Source organism: Anolis sagrei, chromosome 2 (genome assembly GCF_037176765.1).
Source record: "Anolis sagrei isolate rAnoSag1 chromosome 2, rAnoSag1.mat, whole genome shotgun sequence".
NCBI lineage: Eukaryota > Metazoa > Chordata > Lepidosauria > Squamata > Dactyloidae > Anolis > Anolis sagrei.
Window position 1 is genome coordinate 174253741 of NC_090022.1, and position 21707 is coordinate 174275447.

The window sequence follows — 21707 nt, forward strand, 5'->3', positions numbered from 1 at the left end:
ACTGAGAAAGAATGAACACATACTCTCTTACACACACACACACATATATATCAGTGCAGATGGGGGGATTGTCAATCAAGAAAGGAGGAGTCAAGTCAGACATGTCAATCTCAACCCTATGCACTATTCAGTGGCCTGAATAGTGTTGAGACCAAAAGACCCTGAGACCGTTTTCTACCAGTGGTTCTCAACCTTCCTAATGCTGCAACCCCATAATACAGTCCCTCATGTTGTGATGACCCCCAAACATCAAATTATTTCCATTGCTACTTCATAGCTGTAATTTTACACTGTATTTGTATTCACTAGACCAAATTTGGCACAAATACCCGACACACGCAAATTTGAATACTGCTGGGGTTGGGGAGGATTTATTTTGTCATTTGGAAGTTGTAGTTGCTGAGATTTATAGTGCACCTACAATCAAAGAGCATTCTGAACTCCACCAACGATGGAATTGAACCAAATTTGGCACAAACACCCAACACGCCCAAATTTGAATACTGCTGGGGTTGGGGAAGATTGGTTTTGTCATTTGGGAGTTGTAGTTGCTGGGATATATAGTGCACCTACAATCAAAGAGCATTCTGAACTCCACCAATGATGGAATTGAACCAAATTTGGCACAAACACCCAATACGCCCAAATTTGAATACTGCTGGGATTGGGGAGGATTGATTTTGTCATTTGGGAGTTGTAGTTCCTAGGATTTATAGTGCACTTACAATAAAAGAGCATCCTGAACTCCACCAATTATGGAATTGAACCAAACGTGGCACACAGGACTCCCATGACCAACAGAAAATACTGGAAGGGTTTGGTGGCCATTGACCTTGATTACAAGAGTTGTAGCTCACCTACATCCAGAGAGCACTGTGGACTCAACCAATAAAGGATATGAACCAAATTTGGCTTGAATACTCAATATGCCCAAATGCTAACACTAGTGGAGTTTGGGGAAAATACACCTTGACATTTGGGAGTTGTAGTTGCTGGGATTTATAGTTCACCTACAATCAAAGAGCATTCTGAACCCCACCAACGATGGAATTGGACCAAACTTGGCACACAGAACCCCCATGACCATCAAAAAATACTGTGTTTTCTGATGGTCTTTGGTGACACCCTCTGACACCCCCTCACGACCCCTCCCCAAGGGTCCTGAAGCCCAGGTTGAGAAACAATGTACTCAGAGGTGGCCCTAGGTATTTTTTAACAGTAAGCAAACAGTAAGCAAAATACCAATCACTGATATATATTTTCTGTTCATCATGAGAGTTCTGTGTGCCATATTTGTTTCAATTCCATCATTGGTGGAGTTCAGAATGCTCTTTGATTGTAGGTGAACTATACATCCCAGTAACTACAACTCGCATATGACAAGGTCTATTTTCCCCCAAGAACACCTCAAGAGCGCCCCTGGGAAAAATCAACTATACTGCAAATGCTTACTTTGCGTAATGGGTTGAGCCGCCCCAGACTGTGCTAGACCATTACAGTGCTATGCTTCTACTTTAAGTGCCATGGTTCCATTCTATGAAATCTTGGGATTTTCAGTTTATGGAAGGATATCTCGAATTACCAACCAGAGACCTCTAGCAGCTCACCAAACCACCAGTCTCAGGATTCCATAGAAAGAAACCATAGCCGTTAACAGGAAACCGCAGAGCTATAATTATGTAGTGTGAAAAGGCTCCAGGTTTACAATAGGTGGGAAAGCTTTGACTCAGGAAATGCTTTTACAAAAGAAAGAAGAAGTCGGCTGCGGTGCTCATTTCTGTGTTTACTTTTCCCTCGCACTCTCAGACTCTTGCCAAAGGAACAAGTGTCACCTTCTTTTTCACCCTCTTGCAAGTATTATCACACAAATCTATATAAAGCCAGGAGGTGCAAGGGCCAGGGGTGCCAGTTGCTGAGGTAGCGATAGGAGATCGGGAAGAAGTGAGCAAGAAGAGGGAGAAGAGGAGGGAAAACGTCTGCTAGCCATAGGAATGGTTGCTGAAATCGCTGGGGAAAGGTGGGGGGGTCAAGATAAAGGGCTTCTATCTCTATGTTCTGTACCCCGTCTCTTTTTTTCCCTCGCAGAGCTGAAAACAACAAAGTCTCACTGATGCAAGGAGGAAGAATTAGGTCTTGTTTACCATGTTTGGGGGGGGGGGGGGTGTTTGTCATGTCAGGAGCGACTTGAGAAACTGCAAGTCGCTTCTGGTATGAGAGAATTGGCTGTCTGCAAGGACGTTGCCCAGGGGACACCTAGATGATTTGATGTTTTATCATCCTTGTGGGAGTCTTCCCTCATGTACCCGCATGAGGAGCTGGAGCTGATAGGGGGAGCTCATCCCCAGATTCAAATCTGCAACCTATCAGTCTTCAGTCCTGCCAGCACAAGGGTTTAACCTACTGTGCCACCGCACCACCGGGGGCTCCACAGGATTGGATGAAAATTACATACAAAAGAAATTAATAACAGTAGTATTTTTCCGAACGCATCTCTCTCTACGTTCCACCTCGTAATTTAAGATCTACTCTTGGTCCCATCAAACGCGTCTGGTGGAGACAAGGGACAGGGTCTTCTCAGTGGTGATCCCCCGTTTGTGGAATTCGCTCTCCAGCAAGATTAGATCGGTGTCCTTCCTCCTTACTTTTAGGAAAAACCTAAAGACGTGGTTTTGGAGCCAGGCTTTTGGCTAGTGGGCACAGCAGCACTTGAGGCACTGAACTCGGACAATAGGATTGTTTGAAAATTGGAAATAGCTTTATGACCTGTGATTATGTGATTTATTCTATGTTTGTTTTTTTGTTTTTTTGGCGTGTCAGGAGCAACTTGAGAAACTGCAAGTTGCTTCTGGTGTGAGAGAATTGGCCGTCTGCAAGGACGTTGCCCAGGGGACACCTGGATAATTTGATGTTTTTATCATCCTTGTGGGAGGCTTCTCTCATGTCCCCGCATGAGGAGCTGGAGCTGATAGAGGGAGCTCATCAGCCTCTCCCCGGATTCGAACCTGCGACCTGTCGGTCTTCAGTCCTGCCAGCACAGGGGTTTAACCCACTGCGCCACCGGGGGCTCTATGTGATTATTCTATGTGATTATGTAATTTTAATTAATATCACTGTTTAATTGTTATGTAATGGATTTTATATTGCTGTATTATATTGTTGTTTTGATACTGTTGGCATTGAATTGTTGCTGGTGTTAGCCGGCCTGAGTCCCCCCTCGGGGGTGAGAAGGGCGGGGTAGAAATGGAATAAATAAATAAATAAATAAATGTATAATGACATTGAATGTTTACTGTATATGTGTACTGTAATTTGCCCTGAGTCCCCTCGGGGAGATAGGGCGGAATATAAATAAAGTATATTATAGTATTATTTTAAAAATTAAAAATAAATAAATAAATATCAGCCTAAATACACTAAATGCACGGATTTCGCCTGATTCTGAAAACTAAGCAGGGTCATCACCGGTTCGTTCTTGGATGGGAAACTGCCGATGAATCCCATACACTTGCAGCCGTATTTCAGAAAAAGGAACTGGCAAAACTATCTCAATTTTATGGGTGATTTAATTGTATTTTAACTAAGAAAACCCTATGAAATGCATGTGGCTTCTCTCATGTCCCCGCATGAGGAGCTGGAGCTGACAGAGGGGAGCTCATTCGCACTCTCCCCAGATTTGAATCTGCGACCTGTCGGTCTTCGGTGCTGCCAGCACAAAGGTTTAACCCACTGCGCCACTGGGGGCTCCACAGTATTGGATAATAATGACATACAAATGAATTAGTAGTAATAATATCAGCCTAAATAGGCACGGATTTTGCCTGATTTTGAAAACAAAGCAGGGTCATCACTGGTTCGTTCTTGGATGGGAAACTGCCGATGAACCCCATACACTTGCAGCCGTATTTCAGAAAAAGGAACTGGCAAAGCTATCTCAATTATATGGGTAATTTAATTGTATTTTAACTAAGATTACCCTATGAAATGCATGTGGCTTCTCTCATGTTCCTGCATGAGGAGCTGGAGCTGTCAGGGGGAGCTCATCCGCGCTCTCCCCAGATTTGAATCTGCGACCTGTCAGTCTTCAGTCCTGCCCAGGCCCGTAGCCAGGATTTCAATTCGGGGGGGGGGGGGTGAGTTTTTTTCAGGGGTTTTTTGGGGGGGGGGGGGCTGAGTTTCAGGGGGGCTGAGTCTGAGTGAAAGAGGGTCTACCCTAGCAAACCTTTTGTATCATTACCCCAATACCCCCATGCATATGGGATATATTGAGCATGGTGATCAGATCATGATATGAATAAACATAACAGTTTAAATAATGCACCAGTAAGGCCTTTTCGCAAACCACCATGAGAATTTGGGGGGGGGGGGGCTGAAGCCACTCAAGCCCCCCCCCCCCCCCCCGGTACATGCCTGGTCCTGCCGGTACCTACTGCACCACCGGGGGGGGGGGGGGGGAGTGAAGTCAAGCCAAAGCCATTGGTCTGCTTGAGGCAACCATGGTGCTCCCCGCACAAAAAACACACAAATACACTTTGTCAAAATCAAAGTATATTGTACTCCCAAAGCCAGATATGCTGTCCTGGCACATGAGGGGCAAAGCATCCCCAGAAACACTTTTGCCCCCCTCCCCCATGGATTTTTTTTTTGTCATGTCAGGAGCAACTTGAGAAACTGCAAGTCACTTCTGGTGTGAGAGAATTGGCCGTTTGCAAGGACGTTACCCAGGGGACGCCCAGGTTTTTTTTACATTTTTTTTTTGTTGTGTTAGGAGTGACTTGAGAAACTGCAAGTCGCTTCTGGTGTGAGAGAATTGGCCGTCTGCAAGGACGTTGCCCAGGGGACATTGCCCAAGGGATCCTTGTGGGAGGCTTCTCTCATGTCCCCGCATGAGGAGCTGGGGCTGATAGAGGGAGCTCATCCACCTCTCCCCAGATTTGAACCTGCGACCTATCGGTCTTCAGTCCTGCCGGCATACGGGTTTAACAATAACTGAATATGTTTACGGTTTTGCTTTTGTTTTGTTTTTCGTCTACTTTCCATGCCTGAGATTACTATCTCACTCCACCACATAGCAATCTGCCTTGAATGAGAATTGAAAGCAGCCTTCAATTCTTTTTTTCTTTGAGGGAATCCACAAAATCCCTGCATAAAAATTATTACATCTACAATTCAACAACCCCCTCCCCACCAATTCTAACAGGGTTTTGAGGGACCCTTATTGGGAAACATGGGTGTACAACCATCTCATCGCATTCTCCCATCCCAATGTAACACCCAGTTATGGGTGAATGTGAGTGCAGATGGGGTAAGTACAAAGCCGAGAGAAAAATATGGCACCTCCCACTCTCTTCTCTGCTCAGGGGACAACGGCTTCGGATTCCTTCCCCGCACCCCCAAACCCACCCCCTCTAACTCTTCTCCCTTCTAGTCAGCTCAGTGCTGGCAGATTTAATAGGATTAAGGATCCTGCAGAGTCTAGATAAGGAGAGGGCACAGTAGGAGGGAAGACAGAGGGGATATCAGTTGCTGACTGCCTCCTCCCTAGATGACCCCCCTTCCCAAACATCCTGACTTTGCAGGGTGAGTGGTGGGTGGTGGATTCTTTTCACCGTCAATCTACTTTTGGTAGGAGGAAAGTAAAGGCGGGGGTTCTCTTCTCACCTGTTGTGCAGCACACACCAGCCACAGTGGGGATCTCTCGAACCGAGGCAATCAGCACAAGTCAAATACTGCTCGCAGTTCTCCACCGGAAGACGCACCACCTGAAGGAAGGGCTCAATTGTTAATATACCAGAAGGCCACAACCTCCCTCTTCTCCCCTAACCCTCTGGCTTGCTCCACATTCATTCCCATAGAAATGTGACTATCATCTAATCAACCTTTTTTTTCTCATGTCAGGAGCGACTGCAAGTCGCTTCTGGTGTGAAAGAATTGGCCATCCGCAAGGATGTTGCCCAGGGGATGCCAGATGTTTATTTTATTTTATTTATTTGCAGCATTTCTATTCCGCTTTTCTCACCCCGCAGGGGACTCAGGGTGGATTACAGTGTACACATATTGGCAAACATTCAATGCCAATTTTAGACTTCCCACAGACATACACAGAGGTATTTAACTTTTTCTGGCCGCCAGGGGAGCTGTCGCTTTCATCGTCCATCTGCGACACTGAGGAAGTACTTCCGCAATCCCCGCTTTGCTGGAGTTTTTTTTTTTTATTAGTTAATTTAGTCTCCCCACACTTTAAGGTAGTACCTAATTTTCCTACTTGACAGATGCAACTGTCTTTCGGGTTGCAAAGGTCGACAACAGGCTACACAATTGGTTGGAAACCCACTCCAACCCGGGCTGGCTTCAAACTCATGACCTTTTGGTCAGAGTGATCTTAATGCATCTGACACTCAGCCAGCTGTGCCACAATCCCATGTTTTGATGTTTTACCATCATGTCCTTGCATGGGGAGCTGGAGCTGACAGAGGGAGCTCAACCCACTCTCCCTGGATTCGAACCTCTGACCTGTCGGTCTTCAGAGTTCAACCCACTGCAGCTCCTGCAGGCATCTATGCCATTAACAGAATGCAGAGCAGCACAAAATAAAGTAGGTGGAGGTTCATAGCATGGGTGAAAGTACCTGTTGAATTTCTACCTGTTGTTCATTGAACAAATAACTACCGTATTTTCTGGCATATAAGACTACTTTGTAAACCAAGAAAATCTTTTCAAAAGTCAGGGGTCGTCCTATACACGGAAGTCATCTTCTACCTGGGCGGAGTCTTATATGCGATGTCGACTTATACGTGGGGGTCGTCTTATATGCTGGGAGTCTTCTTATAGAGTGGGTGCTGAAACTTCCAGTCTGGATTGGAGAATCTGTTGTTGCTGCATATTGTGGGGGGAGCTCAAAAATGGCAGTGGCCACGTCCCTGCTGTATGCAGCGAGTGTATGACAACATTAAGGGTGACGCTGAAAAAAATCCATTCATCAGAATTCGTGAACTTAATGCGGTCCCAATGGTGAGGTGAAGGGGTGCCTCACCGGGAGGGTGTAAGTGAAGGGCGGAGTAAGCTGCAGGCGTCTGTGGCGCCCGGGGTATGGAAAAAGAGAGATAGAGTGGTTCTGGGCCCAGAAAAACACACCTCTTTTACCTGTCTGGCCTGCCCTTGTATCCTATTACTGTTCCGAACGGATCTCCCTCTACGTCCCACCCCGGAGTCTAAGATCTTCTGGGAAGGCCCTGCTCTCGACCCCGCCTCTATCACAAGTGAGGTTGGCGGGGACGAGGAGCAGGGCCTTCTCGGTGGTGGCCCCCCGCCTGTGGAATTCGCTCCCCGGGGAAATCAGGTCAGCAACATCACTCCTTTCCTTCAGGAAAAAACTGAAAACTTGGATTTGGGACCAGGCATTCGGACAATCGGGCAGATAAAGAAAGGACTTTGACAATGGCCAGGAAATGACTAATGGAATGGAATTTGGAACTCTGAAAGACTTACGCTGAGCATGTGAATAGTTTTATATGATGCGTTGTATACTGATGTTTTGATTGTTTTAATTTGTGATAATTGTTTTAACTATGGTGGTTTGTACATTATGTGTAATTTGTATAGGCATCGAATCGTGCCTTTTTTGTAAGCCGCCCTGAGTCCCCCCTCGGGGGTTGAGAAGGGCGGGGTAAAAGTACCCGAAATAAAATAAAATAAATAATACCTCCTCCTCTGCCTCTCAGATCTCGCTCCTGAAGACTGCAGTGAAACGGTGCAGGTGCGCATGTGCAAGATCTGAGAGGCAGAGAAGGAGGTACGGTAATAGGAAAATTACCATATTGAAATCAAATCTGATGCTTTTTAAATTCTTATTTGGTGTGCGTTGGAAGAGGGGTAGTCTTATACGGCGAGTATATCCCAAACTCTATATTTTAACTGGAAAAGTTGGGGGTCGTCTTATACGCCCAGTCGTCTTATATGCCGGAAAATAGGGTACAGTCACAAATTCTCTACACAGAATACTTTCTTCAGAGGGGAGAGGAAAGTAGCAGTCCTACGTTGCACCCATCTCTCAGCACCATTAAAAAATCCCATAGTCATTAAACTCCCCAACCCGGCAGGACGATAAACATGTCAATCTCGGCATTTAATTGCATTTCATATATAATCGCTCCATTATAAAAGAAACAACTTTCACCATAAAAGAGGTGACCACCTTCGTGGACATCTTGGCCTCCTCAAAATACTTTCAATTAGAATACCTTCTCTATCCCCCAAATGCCCTTTTTCACATATCTCTTGCCACCTAGTCATCCTCAACACTGCACAGTAGGGATTTTGCCTCTTAACTAATGAGGACAAAGGGACACCCCATCTGTTTGCCCCATTTCTATGCGAATATAGAATGCATGCCATCCAGATACCTAAAGACATTTAAATTGCCCTCCAGTTGGAGAAGCCAGATTAAAGAAATGGCACCAAATTAAGTTCTGCAACTCAATCCTAGTTTCACTCCTAGGAATAGTGGTGGGATATTCTCAAATCTTGTTCCTACCTGGAAAGCATATCTTCTACATCTGGTAAAGACTCCTTCTTGCTCTTAGACTCCGGCCCAGTTTACCTGTTCGAACGGATTCTCCCCTACGAACCATCAAGGTTGTTAAGATCTTCTGGAGGGGCCCTGCTCTCGGTCCCACCACCTTCACAATCACATCTGGTGGGGACGAGAGACAGGGCCTTCTCGGTGGTGGCCCCTCGGCTGCGGAACTCTCTCCCAATAGAGATCAGATCTGCCCCCTCCCTCCTGACTTTCAGAAAGATGGTAAAATGTTGGCTCTGGAACTTAGCATTCTCAGATCGAATCAGTAACTGTTGACCACAAGGCGGATGGTGGTGAATTTGCGATTTACCTTGACCAATTGGCTTTATGTAATTCTTGATCTGTATTTTAATGTGTTTTAATATATTAATGTACTATGATGTTATTATGCTTTAGTTTATTTGTATATTGATTCTCTGTTGTTAGCCGGAGGTCGAGAAGACCGGGTTATAAAAGCTCTAAATAAATCTATATATATAAAAATGGAAAGGGTGTTCAACGGGACAGCAAAACGCGAAAAAATCCCGACGAAAACTCACCAAATTTGCCATGCACATACCTCAACGCACAAGGTATGCACAACACTCATCAAAATTCCAAACAACATTTCAACAAACTCACAATTACAAAAACCAATTAAGCATGCGCAGTGCCCAGGGAAGGAAGTACACACGCAATGCACTCTGGGAACTGTAGTTCTAGAACGCGGCCTGCTCGCTGGGGGCCAGGATGCTGTGTGAACGGAGAAAGGAAGGAAGGAAAGGAAGGAAGGGAGGGAGGGAGGGAAGTTGAGAAGGTATATGAAAGAAGAAAGGTAGGAAAGAAAGAATACACAGAGAGAAGGAGGGTGGGAACGAAGGGAGAAAGGAAGGAAGGAGGAAAGGAAAGAAAGATAGAAAAAGAGAAAGGGAAGAGGAAGGGAAGGTATCAAAAGGAAGGAAGGAAGGAAGGAAGGAAGGAAGGAAGGAAGGAAGGAAGGAAGGGGAATTTGGGAAGGGGAAGAGAGGAAAAAAGCGAAGGAAGAAGAGAAAGGGAGGGAAGAAAAGAAAGAAAGAAAAGGAAGACTGGAAGTCAAGAGCAAAGGAAGGAAGGAAAGAGATAGTGAGGGAAGAAAGAAGAGAAAGAGGAAGGAAAATAAAAAGGGAGGAGGAAGGACAGAGGAAGAGAAGGAAGGAGGAGAGAAGGAAAGAAAAAAGGGAAGGGAGGAAAGACGAAGCAAAGGAAGAAGAGAAAGAAGGAGAGAAAGAGGGAGGGAAAGAAAGAAATAAAGAGAAGGAAGGATGGGAGCAAAAAGCTAAGGAAGGAAGTAAACAGGTAGAGAAGGAAGAAAGGAAAGAAGAAAAGGAAATGAAGGAAGGAGTGAAAGAAGAAGAGAAAGAGGGAGAGAAGCTTGGCCACAGCAACGTGTGGCGGGTAAAGCTAGTAATAAATAAATAGTGTGATGATGGCCTTAAATTCCTCAGAAATGACTTCGAGGGAAACTCTTCATTAACTCTAACGGCACCTAATCCTTCAGGCCTGACTTAAATTAAAGAATAGTGCCAGATAAATGAGAATGATCTGTCATTTAATTTTGTCACTGAAAAATCAGTCTTCCCTACCCTGGAGCCCTTTGAATGGATTGAACGGCAATTCCCACAATCAGTACAACTGTTGATTCAGGGTATGGAAGGTTGAATTAAAGAGTCTGGAATAGTGCTTGTTGTAACTCAGCGTCCTGGCAGTGAAGCTACTATTAGGAGACTCTGTTACCCCCTTACTAGCTGTGTTGGACAATCTTTGGGCTCTGGGTCACGACAGTGCTACTCAACCTTCCTAATGCCGTGACTCCTTAATACAGTTCTTCATGTTGTGGTGACCCCCAACCATAATATTATTTTCATTGTTACTTCATAACTGTGATTTTGCTACAGTTATGACTCGTAAATATCTGATATGCAGGATGTATTTTTATTCACTGGACCAAATTTGGCACAAATACCCCATATGCCCAAATTTGAATACTGGTGGGTTTGGGGAGGATTGATTTTGTCATTTGGGAGTTGTAGTTGCTGGGATTTATAGTTCACCTACAGTCAAAGAGCATTCTGAACTCCACCAACAATGGAATTAAACCAAAATTGGAACACAGAACTCCCATGACCAACAGAAAATACCGGAAGGTTTTGGTGGCCATTGACCTTGATTATTGGAGTTGTAGTTTAACTACACCCAGAGAGCACTGTGGACTCAACCAATAAAGGATCTGAACCAAATTTGGCTTGAATACTCAATATGCCCAAATGCTTACACTGGTGGAGTTTGGGAAAAAATACACTTTGACATTTGGGAGTTGTAATTGCTGGGATTTATAGTTCTCCTACAATCAAAGAGCCCCTTGAACCCCACTAATGATAGAATTGGGCCAAACTTCCCACACAGAACCCCCATGACCATCAGAAAATACTGTGTTTTCTGATGGTCTTTGGTGACACCCTCTGACACCCCCTCATGACCCCTCTGGTGGGCATTGACCTTAAGTTTGGAGTTGTAGTTTAATTACATCCAGAGAGCACTGTGGGCTCAAACAATGATGTATCTGGGCCAAACTTGGCACAAATACTCAGTATGCCCAAATGTGAACACTGGTGGAGTTTGGGAAAAATAGACTTGACATTTGGGAATTGTAGTTGCTGGGAATTATAGTTCACCTCCAATCAAAGAGCATTCCAAACCCCAGCAACCATAGAATTGGGCCAAACTTCCCACACAGAACTCCCATGACCAGTAGAAAATACTGTGTTTTCTGATGATCCTTGGCGACCCCTCTGACACCCCCTTGTGACCCCCACAGGGGTCCTGATCCTCAGGTAGAGAAACACTGGTCTGGAATCTATCCATTCATCCATCCATCCATCCATCCATCTATCCATCCATCCATCCATCCATCCATCCATCCATCCATCTATCTATCTATAGGTCTCTTCACCACAACACATTAGAAACCACTCTACAAACCTCTAAATACCTTATCATATCCCATGACTGACCTGTTTCTGACTGAGCAGGTAGAGGTATCGCTGGTCAGGACTCAAGACCATGTCACGCAGCAGGGGCTCTCCAGGCATCACTGGCACAGACTCATAGAGATGGGCCTCATTTGGATTGTCCACACGAACCTGCAAGGTGTAATTGTGAAATAAGATTGACTGTTACTCCCAACAAGGATTGCTTTAGATTTCTTAAATTTCTACCAAAGGAAATTCAAGTTGGTTAATGACATTGGCTGGAATCCCACCATATGGCCCAAATCATCATCATCATCATCATCATCATCATCATCATCATCATCATTTAATAACTTATTAATCGCCCTCCATCCGAGAATGCTCCAGGTGATTTACAGCTAAATTACAAAAGATAAAATACATACATACAAAAATTAAAAATCAACAGAGATCGTATGCTCTAGTAAAAAGCCAGGTCTTAAGTGATGGAGTATAAGGCCCCAAGTCACGCATGGCTCTCATGTAGGGCGGCAAGGAATTCCATAAGGCAGGGGCAGAAATAGAAAAAGCCCTGCGTCTGGTACTTTCCAAGTGCACTTCTCTAGGACCCGGTATATGGAGTAAGTCACGTTGGGCTGGTCGTTGCGACCTCCGATGATGGGAGAAGCTCTCCCATCGTACCGCAGTCCCTGAGGTACGATGGACCCTGGCCGTAAAGAGTTTTAAAGGTCAGAACTAGCATCTTATACAGGCCACGGTACTCAGTTGGAAGCCAATGTAAACGTTGCAGCACTGGTGTTATATGGCATTTCATGGGCGTTCTTGTGAGTAACCTGGCTGCCACATTCTGAACAATGCGAAGCTTTCGGGTCGTAGACATCGGAAGGCCCACATACAGGGCGTTGCAATAGTCCAGCCTACACGTGACTGTGGCATGGATGACAGTTGTCAGAGCCTCGTCAGATAGGTAGGGTGCCAGTTGCCTCGCTTGTCGTAGATGGAAAAAGGCCTGTTTGCTGGCAGCAGCGACCTGAGCTTCCATTGTCAGCTGTGAATCCAGGATGACACCTAAGCTCTTAACAGCAGTCGATGGAGATAGGGCGGAGTCAGACCTGCTGGGCAGCCATGCCAGAGAATCTCAGTCTTCGCCGGGTTCACCTTCAGTCTGCTAACACGTAGCCAGTTTGACAGAGCTTCCAGACATAGGGTGAAATTGTCTGGAATTGATGTTGCTCCAGGCTCCAGGCGCAGAAGGGTATCGTCTGCATATTGGTAGCAGTCCAGGCCAAAACTCCGAGCCAAACTAGCAAGGGGTCTGACGTAGATGTTGAAGAGAAGAGGAGAGAGAATTGCACCTTGGGGGACCCCACATAGGAGGGGGGATGTATCGGAGACTTGATTCATGTACTCCACGCGTAGACTCCAGTTCCGGAGAAATGAGTTGAACCAATTGAGGGCCTGACCACGAACTCCGGACATGGCAAGACGGTGAATCATTAGATCGTAGTCGGCGGTGTCAAACGCTACGGTGAGGTCGAGAAGTACCAGTAGCGCGGATCCACCGTTGTCATACTGGCGACTGAGTTCATCCGTAATGGCAACCAGGACTGTCTCCGACTGTCTCCATATGCATTCGTATGTCTCTTTTTGGTCAGAGAACAAGGTGGTATTTTATAGCCCTTTACACAAGTTACCAAACCTCTATTCCTCATCTGTAAAGTCATTTCTTTGTTTCTTGATGGTAGGCAATTCAAATGATGGTGTTCAAAGGGAAGGGATAGGAGGGCTCACTCCACCTGTAAGTGTTTTATGTTCCTCCTTCAAGTAAAGACAAGCCCATTTGTTCTAGAGGCATTCTCTCCTGACGTTTCGCCTGCATCTATGGCAAGCATCCTCAGAGGTGGTGAGGTCTGTTGGAACTAGGAAAATGGGTTTATATATCTGTGGAATGACCAGGGTGGGACAAAGAACTCTTGTCTGTTGGAGATAGGTGTGAATGTTTCAACTGACCACCTTGATTAGCATTTGATGGCCTGGCAGTTGTTTGGTGTGGCTTGTTAGTGCCTGGGGCAATCTTTTGCTGAGAGGTAATTCGCTGTCCCTGATTGTTTCCTCTCTGTTGTTTTTTTGTTATAATTTTAGAGTTTTTAAATACTGGTAGCCAGATTTTGTTCACTTTCATGCTTTCCTCCTTTCTGTTGAAATTATCCACATGCTTATGAATTTCAATGGCTTCTCTGTGTAGCCTGACATGGCGGTTGTTAGAGTGGTCCACCATTTCTGTGTTCTCAAATAATATGCTGTGTCCAGGTTGGTTCATCAGGTGCTCTGCTATGTCTGGCTTCTCTGGTTGACTACTTCAACCAGAGAAGTCAGCCATAGCAGAGCACCTGATGAACCTAGCTCCAACAGACAAGAGTTCTTTGTCCCACCCTGGTCATTCCAGATATATAAACCTGTCAGGTTTTACAATGTATTGTAATGTAATATAGCTGAGTCATGCACTGCTAATAGGCTTCTATTGGAAATGCTGAGTCATGCATTAACTGTATATATGGAGTCATTTGGGGAATGTGTTCTGCCCTAGTCCAGGTGATTGTGAATGATGTAATCCTGGGTCTGAGTGAAGTTAATGAGTTGGGAACCAATCAGAGATTGCTATGTGTAATTGTATAGAATTGTATATAAGGAAGTCATGTAGAGTGTATACTCTCTCCTTGTGCTGTGATGCTGTTCGTCGAAGGCTCTATGTAATTGATTAAAAGAACCTGTCTGCTAAGACAAGATATAACCGTGTGCTGTGGTAAGTTTGTAGTGTCATCTAGACTGGGGGGAAAACAATAGTAAAACTAACAATGGCCGGGCATGTGCTCAAGTGCCTGTAAAAGGTTCCAGAGTGACTGCAGGCTGTGGGAGCAGTTGACTGAAAATACTGTGCAGGAAGAAGCTACTGGAAAGCGCTGAAGTTGTGCAACTGATCTGCTGCTGAATTGTGAAATTAATCTCAACAAAACCCATTTTCCTAGTTCCAACAGACCTCACAACCTCTGAGGACGCTTGCCATAGATGCAGACGAAACATCAGGAGAGAATGCCTCTAGAACATGGCCACATAGCCCGAAAAAACCAACAACAACCCAGTGATTTCAGCCATGAAAGCCTTCGACAATACACTTCGTGTCTGAGTTGCTTCCTTACTCTCGGTCTTCCCATTTGTCAGCATAAGTGGTCCTTCCCAGGACTTGGCAGATATGTTGGAGGCAATAGTTAGACAGGGTGTCAAGTTAGGATGACGTTTGTGCTCCACTTGGCTGATGCAGGATTTTTCCCAATCATTTCAAAGTATTACACTATGTAACAAAAATTGAAAAATGTTCTGCTCCTAGTTTGAAAGTGTTATTTCCTGTTTAACTGTGCAGTACTTGCTTTGAAACTTGCTTTTATACCCCAGAAACGTCATTTTTGTGGCTGCCACAAACTGTGTTGACTTGGCTGGGACTCTATGAGATATTCATTGAAAAATTATAGCAAAATGTGCTGCAGGAAGTCCCACAAAAACAAAAAAATGATAAACTTTTTCCTTGTTTTTATGATAGAACCAATTAGAACATTACAATTATAACCGAGGAACAAAAATCATGTTACAGAGTGTTACGTAATCAATGTAAATTACCAATGTGCAACCTTTCCAGCTCCAAAGTCCCTGTCTGGTACTAAGGAAATGAATATGCACAGTTACCCTAGTGAACCCCCTTTCCTATAACTTGGGTAAAGCAATATTTTGCTAAGACTGGAGTTTACTCGGTGCTGCTTACAATGGGGCTCTGGGAGCAATGCCATCACTGAGGTGTTGACTAGCAATTCCTAATGAGTTTCCAGGAAATACAAGTAACTGCAGCCAAAGGGAATTAATATGGGGCAATGGTGTTCTCGCTAGCACAGAAATCAGGAGAAGTGCCGGTTGTTCTAATAGTTTTGGGGACACAGAAGGAAAAGTCATATTGGGAAGGCCACAGATGGAGTTGGTACGAGGGTTGAATGAAAAGTAATGCCTCCACCTTCGTAACTCCTCAACAGATGGCAGTACTGATATGTGGCAGGTACTGGCTTGTTCAGTAGACTCTCCTCTACAGTTCCATTTTGGTGGTAAGCCTTAGCGTTGAACGGTTGTGTTGTTAAAGTGCGAAGTTTGGAACCCTGCGCAGATGGTCGGTCAATGCGACTTAAGCAATGTGCAGTCACTGAATTCTTGACCGTAGAAGATGCTACCCCAAACGAGATTCATCAGAGAATGCAAGCTGTTTATGGTGATTGTGTTGATGTGAGTACTCTACTTGGGGTTGCCTTTGAAGACTGCTCGGAAGCTTCAAATGGTCCAGCGTTCGGCAGCCAGGTTGCTAACAGGGAGCATACTACTCCTCTGTTGCGCCAGCTCCACTGGCTGCCAGTTTGCTACCGGGCACAATTCAAAGTGCTGGCGTTAGCCTATAAAGCCCTAAACGGTTCTGGCCCTACTTACCTCTCCGAACTCATCTCCTCCTATGAACCGACTAGGACACGAAGATCATCTGGGGAGGCCCTGCTCTCTGTCCCGCCTGCATCACAGGCGCGCTTGGCGGGGACGAGAGACAGGGCCTTCTCAGTGGTAGCCCCTCGGCTGTGGAACGCCCTGCCTGCAGATATCAGATCGGCCCCGCTCCCTGCTGGCGTTTCGGAGGAAAGTGAAGACCTGGCTGTTCGAACAAGTATTTTATTAAAGAGTGTAATTGACATAGGAATACGGAATAATGGATGATGAGACTGGATTCTGATTTTACTGTTGAGGCAACGTGCAACGTGCAGTCAATGAATTCTTGACAGCAGAAGATGTCACCCCAAAGGAGATTAATCAGAGAATGCAAGCTATTTATGGTGATTGTGTTGATGTGAGTACTGTGCGTCGTTGGGAAAATGAGTTTAAAGATGTTGAGGTGGGAACATCTGACTTGCATGACAAACAAAGAGTTGGACGTCCTGTGACAGCAACCACTGGGTTTCACAAGCAAAAGGTTGACAGATTGATTCAGGATGATCGTTGTATCACTCAGAGAGAAATTTCAAGCAAATTTCAAGAAATTTCAAGAAATTTCGAGCATAATTGGCATTTCAAGCATAATTGGCATTTCAATGTGTGGGTCACATTATTGCTTTGCTTGGCTATCGGAAGATCTGTACATGATGGGTACCCAGGATGCTGATGCCTGAAATGAAAGTGCACAGACTTCAAACTTCAGAGACTGGATCTCACCACCGTACGACATCCTCCATACAGTGGGTTGTTGTAGGTTTTTTCAGGCTATATGGCCATGGTCTAGAGGCCTCTAGACAATTGCCATATAGCCCGAAAAAACCTACAACAACCCAGTGATTCCGGCCATGAAAGCCTTCGACAATACATCCTCCATACAGTCCAGATTTAGCACCGTCTGACTTCCATCTGTTCCTGATAATGAAAGAAGATCTGCAGGGAAATCATTACGCTTCTGATTAAGACGTTGAGCGAACTGTGAGATGCTGGCTGCGGAAACAGTGTCGACTTCTGTGATGGCTTCAGAAATCCTGTTCATCATTGGCAGAAATTTATCCAATTGTCTGGTGATTATGTAGAAAAGTGAATAATGGTACTTAAAGAGCACATTCTAAGGATCTGCATTTGATTTATTAAAATATTCTATGAAGATGACACACAACGCTACTACTCTTTTCCACCTAACTCCAAGGAAGCCCCTCGAGTGCTGCACGAGTGCCTGACTGCTGTGGTTGTCTGGATGAGGACAAACAAGCTGAAGATTAATCCCGACAAGACAGAGGTCCTCCTGGTCGATCGCAAACCGGATCGGGGTATAGGGTGGCAACCTGTGCTGGATGGGGTTGCACTCCCCCTGAAGTCACAGGTCCGCAGTTTGGGAGTCCTCCTGGATTCATCACTTACGTTTGAGGCTCAGGCGTCGGCGGTCGCCAGGAGGGCCTTTGCACAATTAAGACTCGTGCGCCAACTGCGACCGTACCTCGTGAAGGCGGATCTGGCCAAGGTGGTCCATGCCTTAGTCACTTCTAGACTAGATTACTGTAATGCACTCTACGTGGGGCTGCCCTTGAAAACGGCTTGAAAACTCCAGATGGTCCAACGGGCGGCGGCCAGGTTGTTAACTGGGCCTCCTTACAGGGAGCGGTCAACCCTCCTGTTCAAGGAGCTCCACTGGTTGCCATTCATTTTCCGAACCCAATTCAAGGTGCAGGTTCTTACCTACAAAGCCCTGAACGATTTGGGACCCGCCTAACTGCGTGACCGTCTCTCTGTATACGAATCCATACGATCTTTCCGTTCATCTGGAGAGGCCTTGTTCGCGATCCCACCTTCATCACAGGCGCGACTGGTGGGGACGAGAGAGAGGGCCTTTTCGGTGGTGGCCCCCCGACTTTGGAACTCACTTCCTAAGGACATCAGACAGGCCCCAACTCTGGCAGTCTTTAGGAGGAGCTTGAAAACGTGGCTGTTCCAGTATGCCTTCCCAGAATAATGATCCCATAGCACTTTGCCCTCCAAAGCATTTACATTTTTAGGTCTGCTTGTATGTTTTCCACAAACGCCCCATCACTTTTTCGCCCATGTTCCAGCATTACATTTTACATTTGGCCTTCCTATAGTTTTTAATTGGGTGGTCTTATTGTTAATGTTGCATTATTGTATTGTCCATGTTTTATTTTAATTGCTTGTATTGTTGTTATGACTGTTTGTATTGTTGTATTTGGGCTCGGCCTCATGTAAGCCGCACCGAGTCCCTTGGGGAGATGGGTTTGTTTGTTTTTTGTCGTGTCAGGAGCAAGTCACTTCTGGTGTGAGAGAATTGGCCATCTGCAAGGACGTTGCCCAAGGGACGCCTGGATGATTTGATGTTTTTATCATCCTTGTGGGAGGCTTCTCTCATGTCCCCGCATGGAGAGCTGGAGCTGATAGAAGGAGTTCATCCGCCTCTCCCCGGATTCGAACCTGCAACCTGTCGGTCTTCAGTCCTGCCAGCACAGGGGTTTAACCCACTGCGCCACTCCAGATGTTGTTGGATTACTACTCTCATCATCCCTGACCTGCTCCTTGGGGTGATGGTAGTGGGGTACAAATGAAGTGTTGTTATTATTATTATTATTATTATTATTATTATTATTATATTCCCATCCAAACCCAAGTAACGAAGGTGGAGGCATTACTTTTCATTCATCCCTCGGACATTCTCAAAGTAAATGGCATTTTCTTATCTCCCTACTCCTGGCATTTGAGTCCAGTATTTGAAGATATTCTCTTCCAAAGAAGCAAATCCCTTTGCTGGAAAACAAAAGCATGATGATGGTGGGGAACAGAGGTTAAACAGAGGAATCAGTGGTCATTTCAGCATGGCCAATGGTCAGGGATGATGGGAGCAGTAATCCAACAACATCTGGAGTCCTTATTCGCTAGAAAACGGGAACGGAGAGATTCAGTGGAAAAGGTGTAAACTCTGAAGCTGAGATCAGATTGCATTTCAGGCCACCCACATCTAATTGGTGGTGTTAGAGCATGCTGTTTTCTCAGCCTTGTACCTTAAAATAACAGACAACACAGTGAGCTGCTTCACAAGATTGTGATAAGGTCAAGAGACAAAGATTTGTGGCATGCTTTGTATCTTTAGGTGCTGCATAAACGATAATGGAATGGTGTCAAAATGGGAAAGTGTTTCCTTGGAGAAGCTGCTAAGGCAGAAGGAATAGTAACATATCATGACAGAAGGCAAAGACGGCTGGTATCTATTCAGGACAGAAGCCCTTTGCAGGCAAATGTTTCACCATAGCTATGGAGAGAACTTAATCTGGGTTAAAAATCACGCTTGTAAACTCACTGGGTAGGCCATTACCTCTGGATCTGCTGCTTATATGACATCTTGTGCATTGACTCTGAGCCATAAAAATCACAGCTTGGAAGTGACTTATTGTCTGTTTTGCCTGGCATAAATTTCATTTGTTTTAAACTTGGATAAAGGAAAGAGAATAGAAAAATAGCAGTGATCTATTACTACTAAAAACAATTCTTTAAAAAATGAGATAGTTGATATATCAATCATATTTTAGTCATCATGAACCACCGAAAATAACTACCATATATACTCGAGTATAAGCCAACCTGAATATAAACCGAGGCATCTAATCTTATCCACCAAAACTGGGAAAACATATTGACTCAAATCAGAGGTGGCCCTAGGTAATTTTCAACGGTAAGCAAACAGTATTTTGGCACCCCCCCCCCACACCAATCATTGATATATATTTTTTGTTTGTCGTGGGAGTTCTGTGTGCCATATTTGGTTCAATTCCATCATTGGTGGAGTTCAGAATGCTGATTGTAGGTGAACTATACATCCCAGTAACTACACTTGCCACATTTGCTCCCTTACCTGGCCCACTTTGGGTCCGGAGGTGTGCCTGAAGACCGCGGCGTGTGCACCAAAAGTCACCTCTTCTCCTGATTTCTCTTCAGCCATTGGGACCGAGAGAGAGAGACAGACAGACAGAGGTGGAGATGCCCACCTTTCCTGAAGGTAGGCGCAAAAACAAAGGAGGGAGCGGAGGTGGGAGATACCTCCAGCTGGAGGGACTCTCCCTCTCTCTCTCTCTCTCTCTCTCGGTCCCAATGGCTGAAGGGAAAGTCAGGAGAAGAGGCGACTTTTGGTGCGCACGCTGGGGTCTTCAGACACGCCTCCGGACCCGAAGCGGGCCAGGCGTGGCGGCTCTGCCCCTTGGCCCACCTGTGGATTGGGGAGAGGAGAGGAGGCGGGTGGAGAGTCAAGGGATCGGGAAAGGGAGCCGGTCATGGGGAAGGGATCGAACGCAGAGAACGATTGAGCGCCGGCTCTGCTCATTCACCCGGTGGCTGGGTGGAGCAGGAACGAGAGGGGTTAGGCGAGGCTCAAGGGCCCGGCCCCTTTGGGAAGAGGATCGCCCGGCAGCGAGGCAAGAAAACCAAGGCTCCCCTTGGACTGCTAGGGCTGTTGTGAGCTGAGGGGGTGCTCCTCAAGTGGCGGTCAAGGGGCATTTACAGAGGCGCCTCTGCACTCCTGGCAAAAAAAAAAGTGTTCTGCGACCGCTTACTTCGCGTAATGGACGAGCCGCCCCTGTCTCAAGTATAAGCTGAGGGTGGCAAATGCGGTTACTGGTCAATTTCAAAATGAAAATAGATACCAATAAAATTACATTAACTGAGGCATCAGAAGGTTCAATGTTTTTGAATATTTACATAAAACTGCAATCTATATAAATAAAAATGTAATGTTCGTTTGTGGGGTTAACGTAACTCAAAAACCACTGGACGAATTGACACCAAATTTGGACACAAGACACCTAACAACCCAATGTATGTCCTTCACTCAAAAAAATTGATTTTGTCATTTGGGAGTGGTAGTTGCTGAGATTTATAGTTCACCTACAATCAAAGAGCATTCTGATCCCCACCAACGATGGAATTAAACCAAACTTGGCACACAGTTCTCCCATGACCAACAGAAAATACTGGAAAGGTTTGGTTTTGGAGTTGTAGTTCATCTACATCGAAAGATCACTGTGGACTCAAACAATGATAGATCTGGACCAAACTCTAAAAGAATACTCAATATGCCCAAATGTGAACACTGGTGGAGTTTGGGAAAAACAGAATCTTGACATTTGGGAGTTGTAGTTGCTGGGATTTATAGTTCACCTACAATCGCAGAGCATTCTGAATACCACCAATGATAGAATTGAGCCAAACCTCCCACACAGAACCCCCATGTGGGCCACAGCAACGCGTGGCAGGGGGCGGCTAGTTTAATATAAGATTGTCTAACTCTGATGAAACCATTATTTTCATATTCTTCAATGTAAATGTGCTTATGTATCCTTGCAACAATAATAAAGAGAATAAGATAATAAATGTAATAATTTATTAATAAAAACAAATCTACATTTATTATTATATTATTGATTAAAATAATGGAAATGTAGTAATAAGAGTTATAATAGAGTAAAATGATAAATGTAAATAATAAATGTCATAACAATAAGAAAGTACAATAATAAATGTAATAATACTAATAGAGTAAAATT

The 21707-nt window shown here is 45.1% G+C and overlaps 1 protein-coding gene across 4 annotated transcripts in view; it reads right to left on the bottom strand.

Annotated features, from left to right (window-relative positions):
• Positions 1-21707, bottom strand: part of PLXNA3 (plexin A3) — a 170420-nt gene that overhangs the window by 103697 nt on the left and 45016 nt on the right. For all 4 annotated transcript variants that reach the window (XM_067464171.1, XM_067464173.1, XM_067464174.1 and 1 more), the window contains 2 exons: positions 11605-11733; positions 5659-5759 (listed from right to left, as the gene is read on the bottom strand). In XM_067464171.1, the coding sequence (XP_067320272.1) occupies positions 5659-5759; positions 11605-11733 (230 nt within the window). The remainder of the gene's footprint in view (positions 1-5658; positions 5760-11604; positions 11734-21707) is intronic.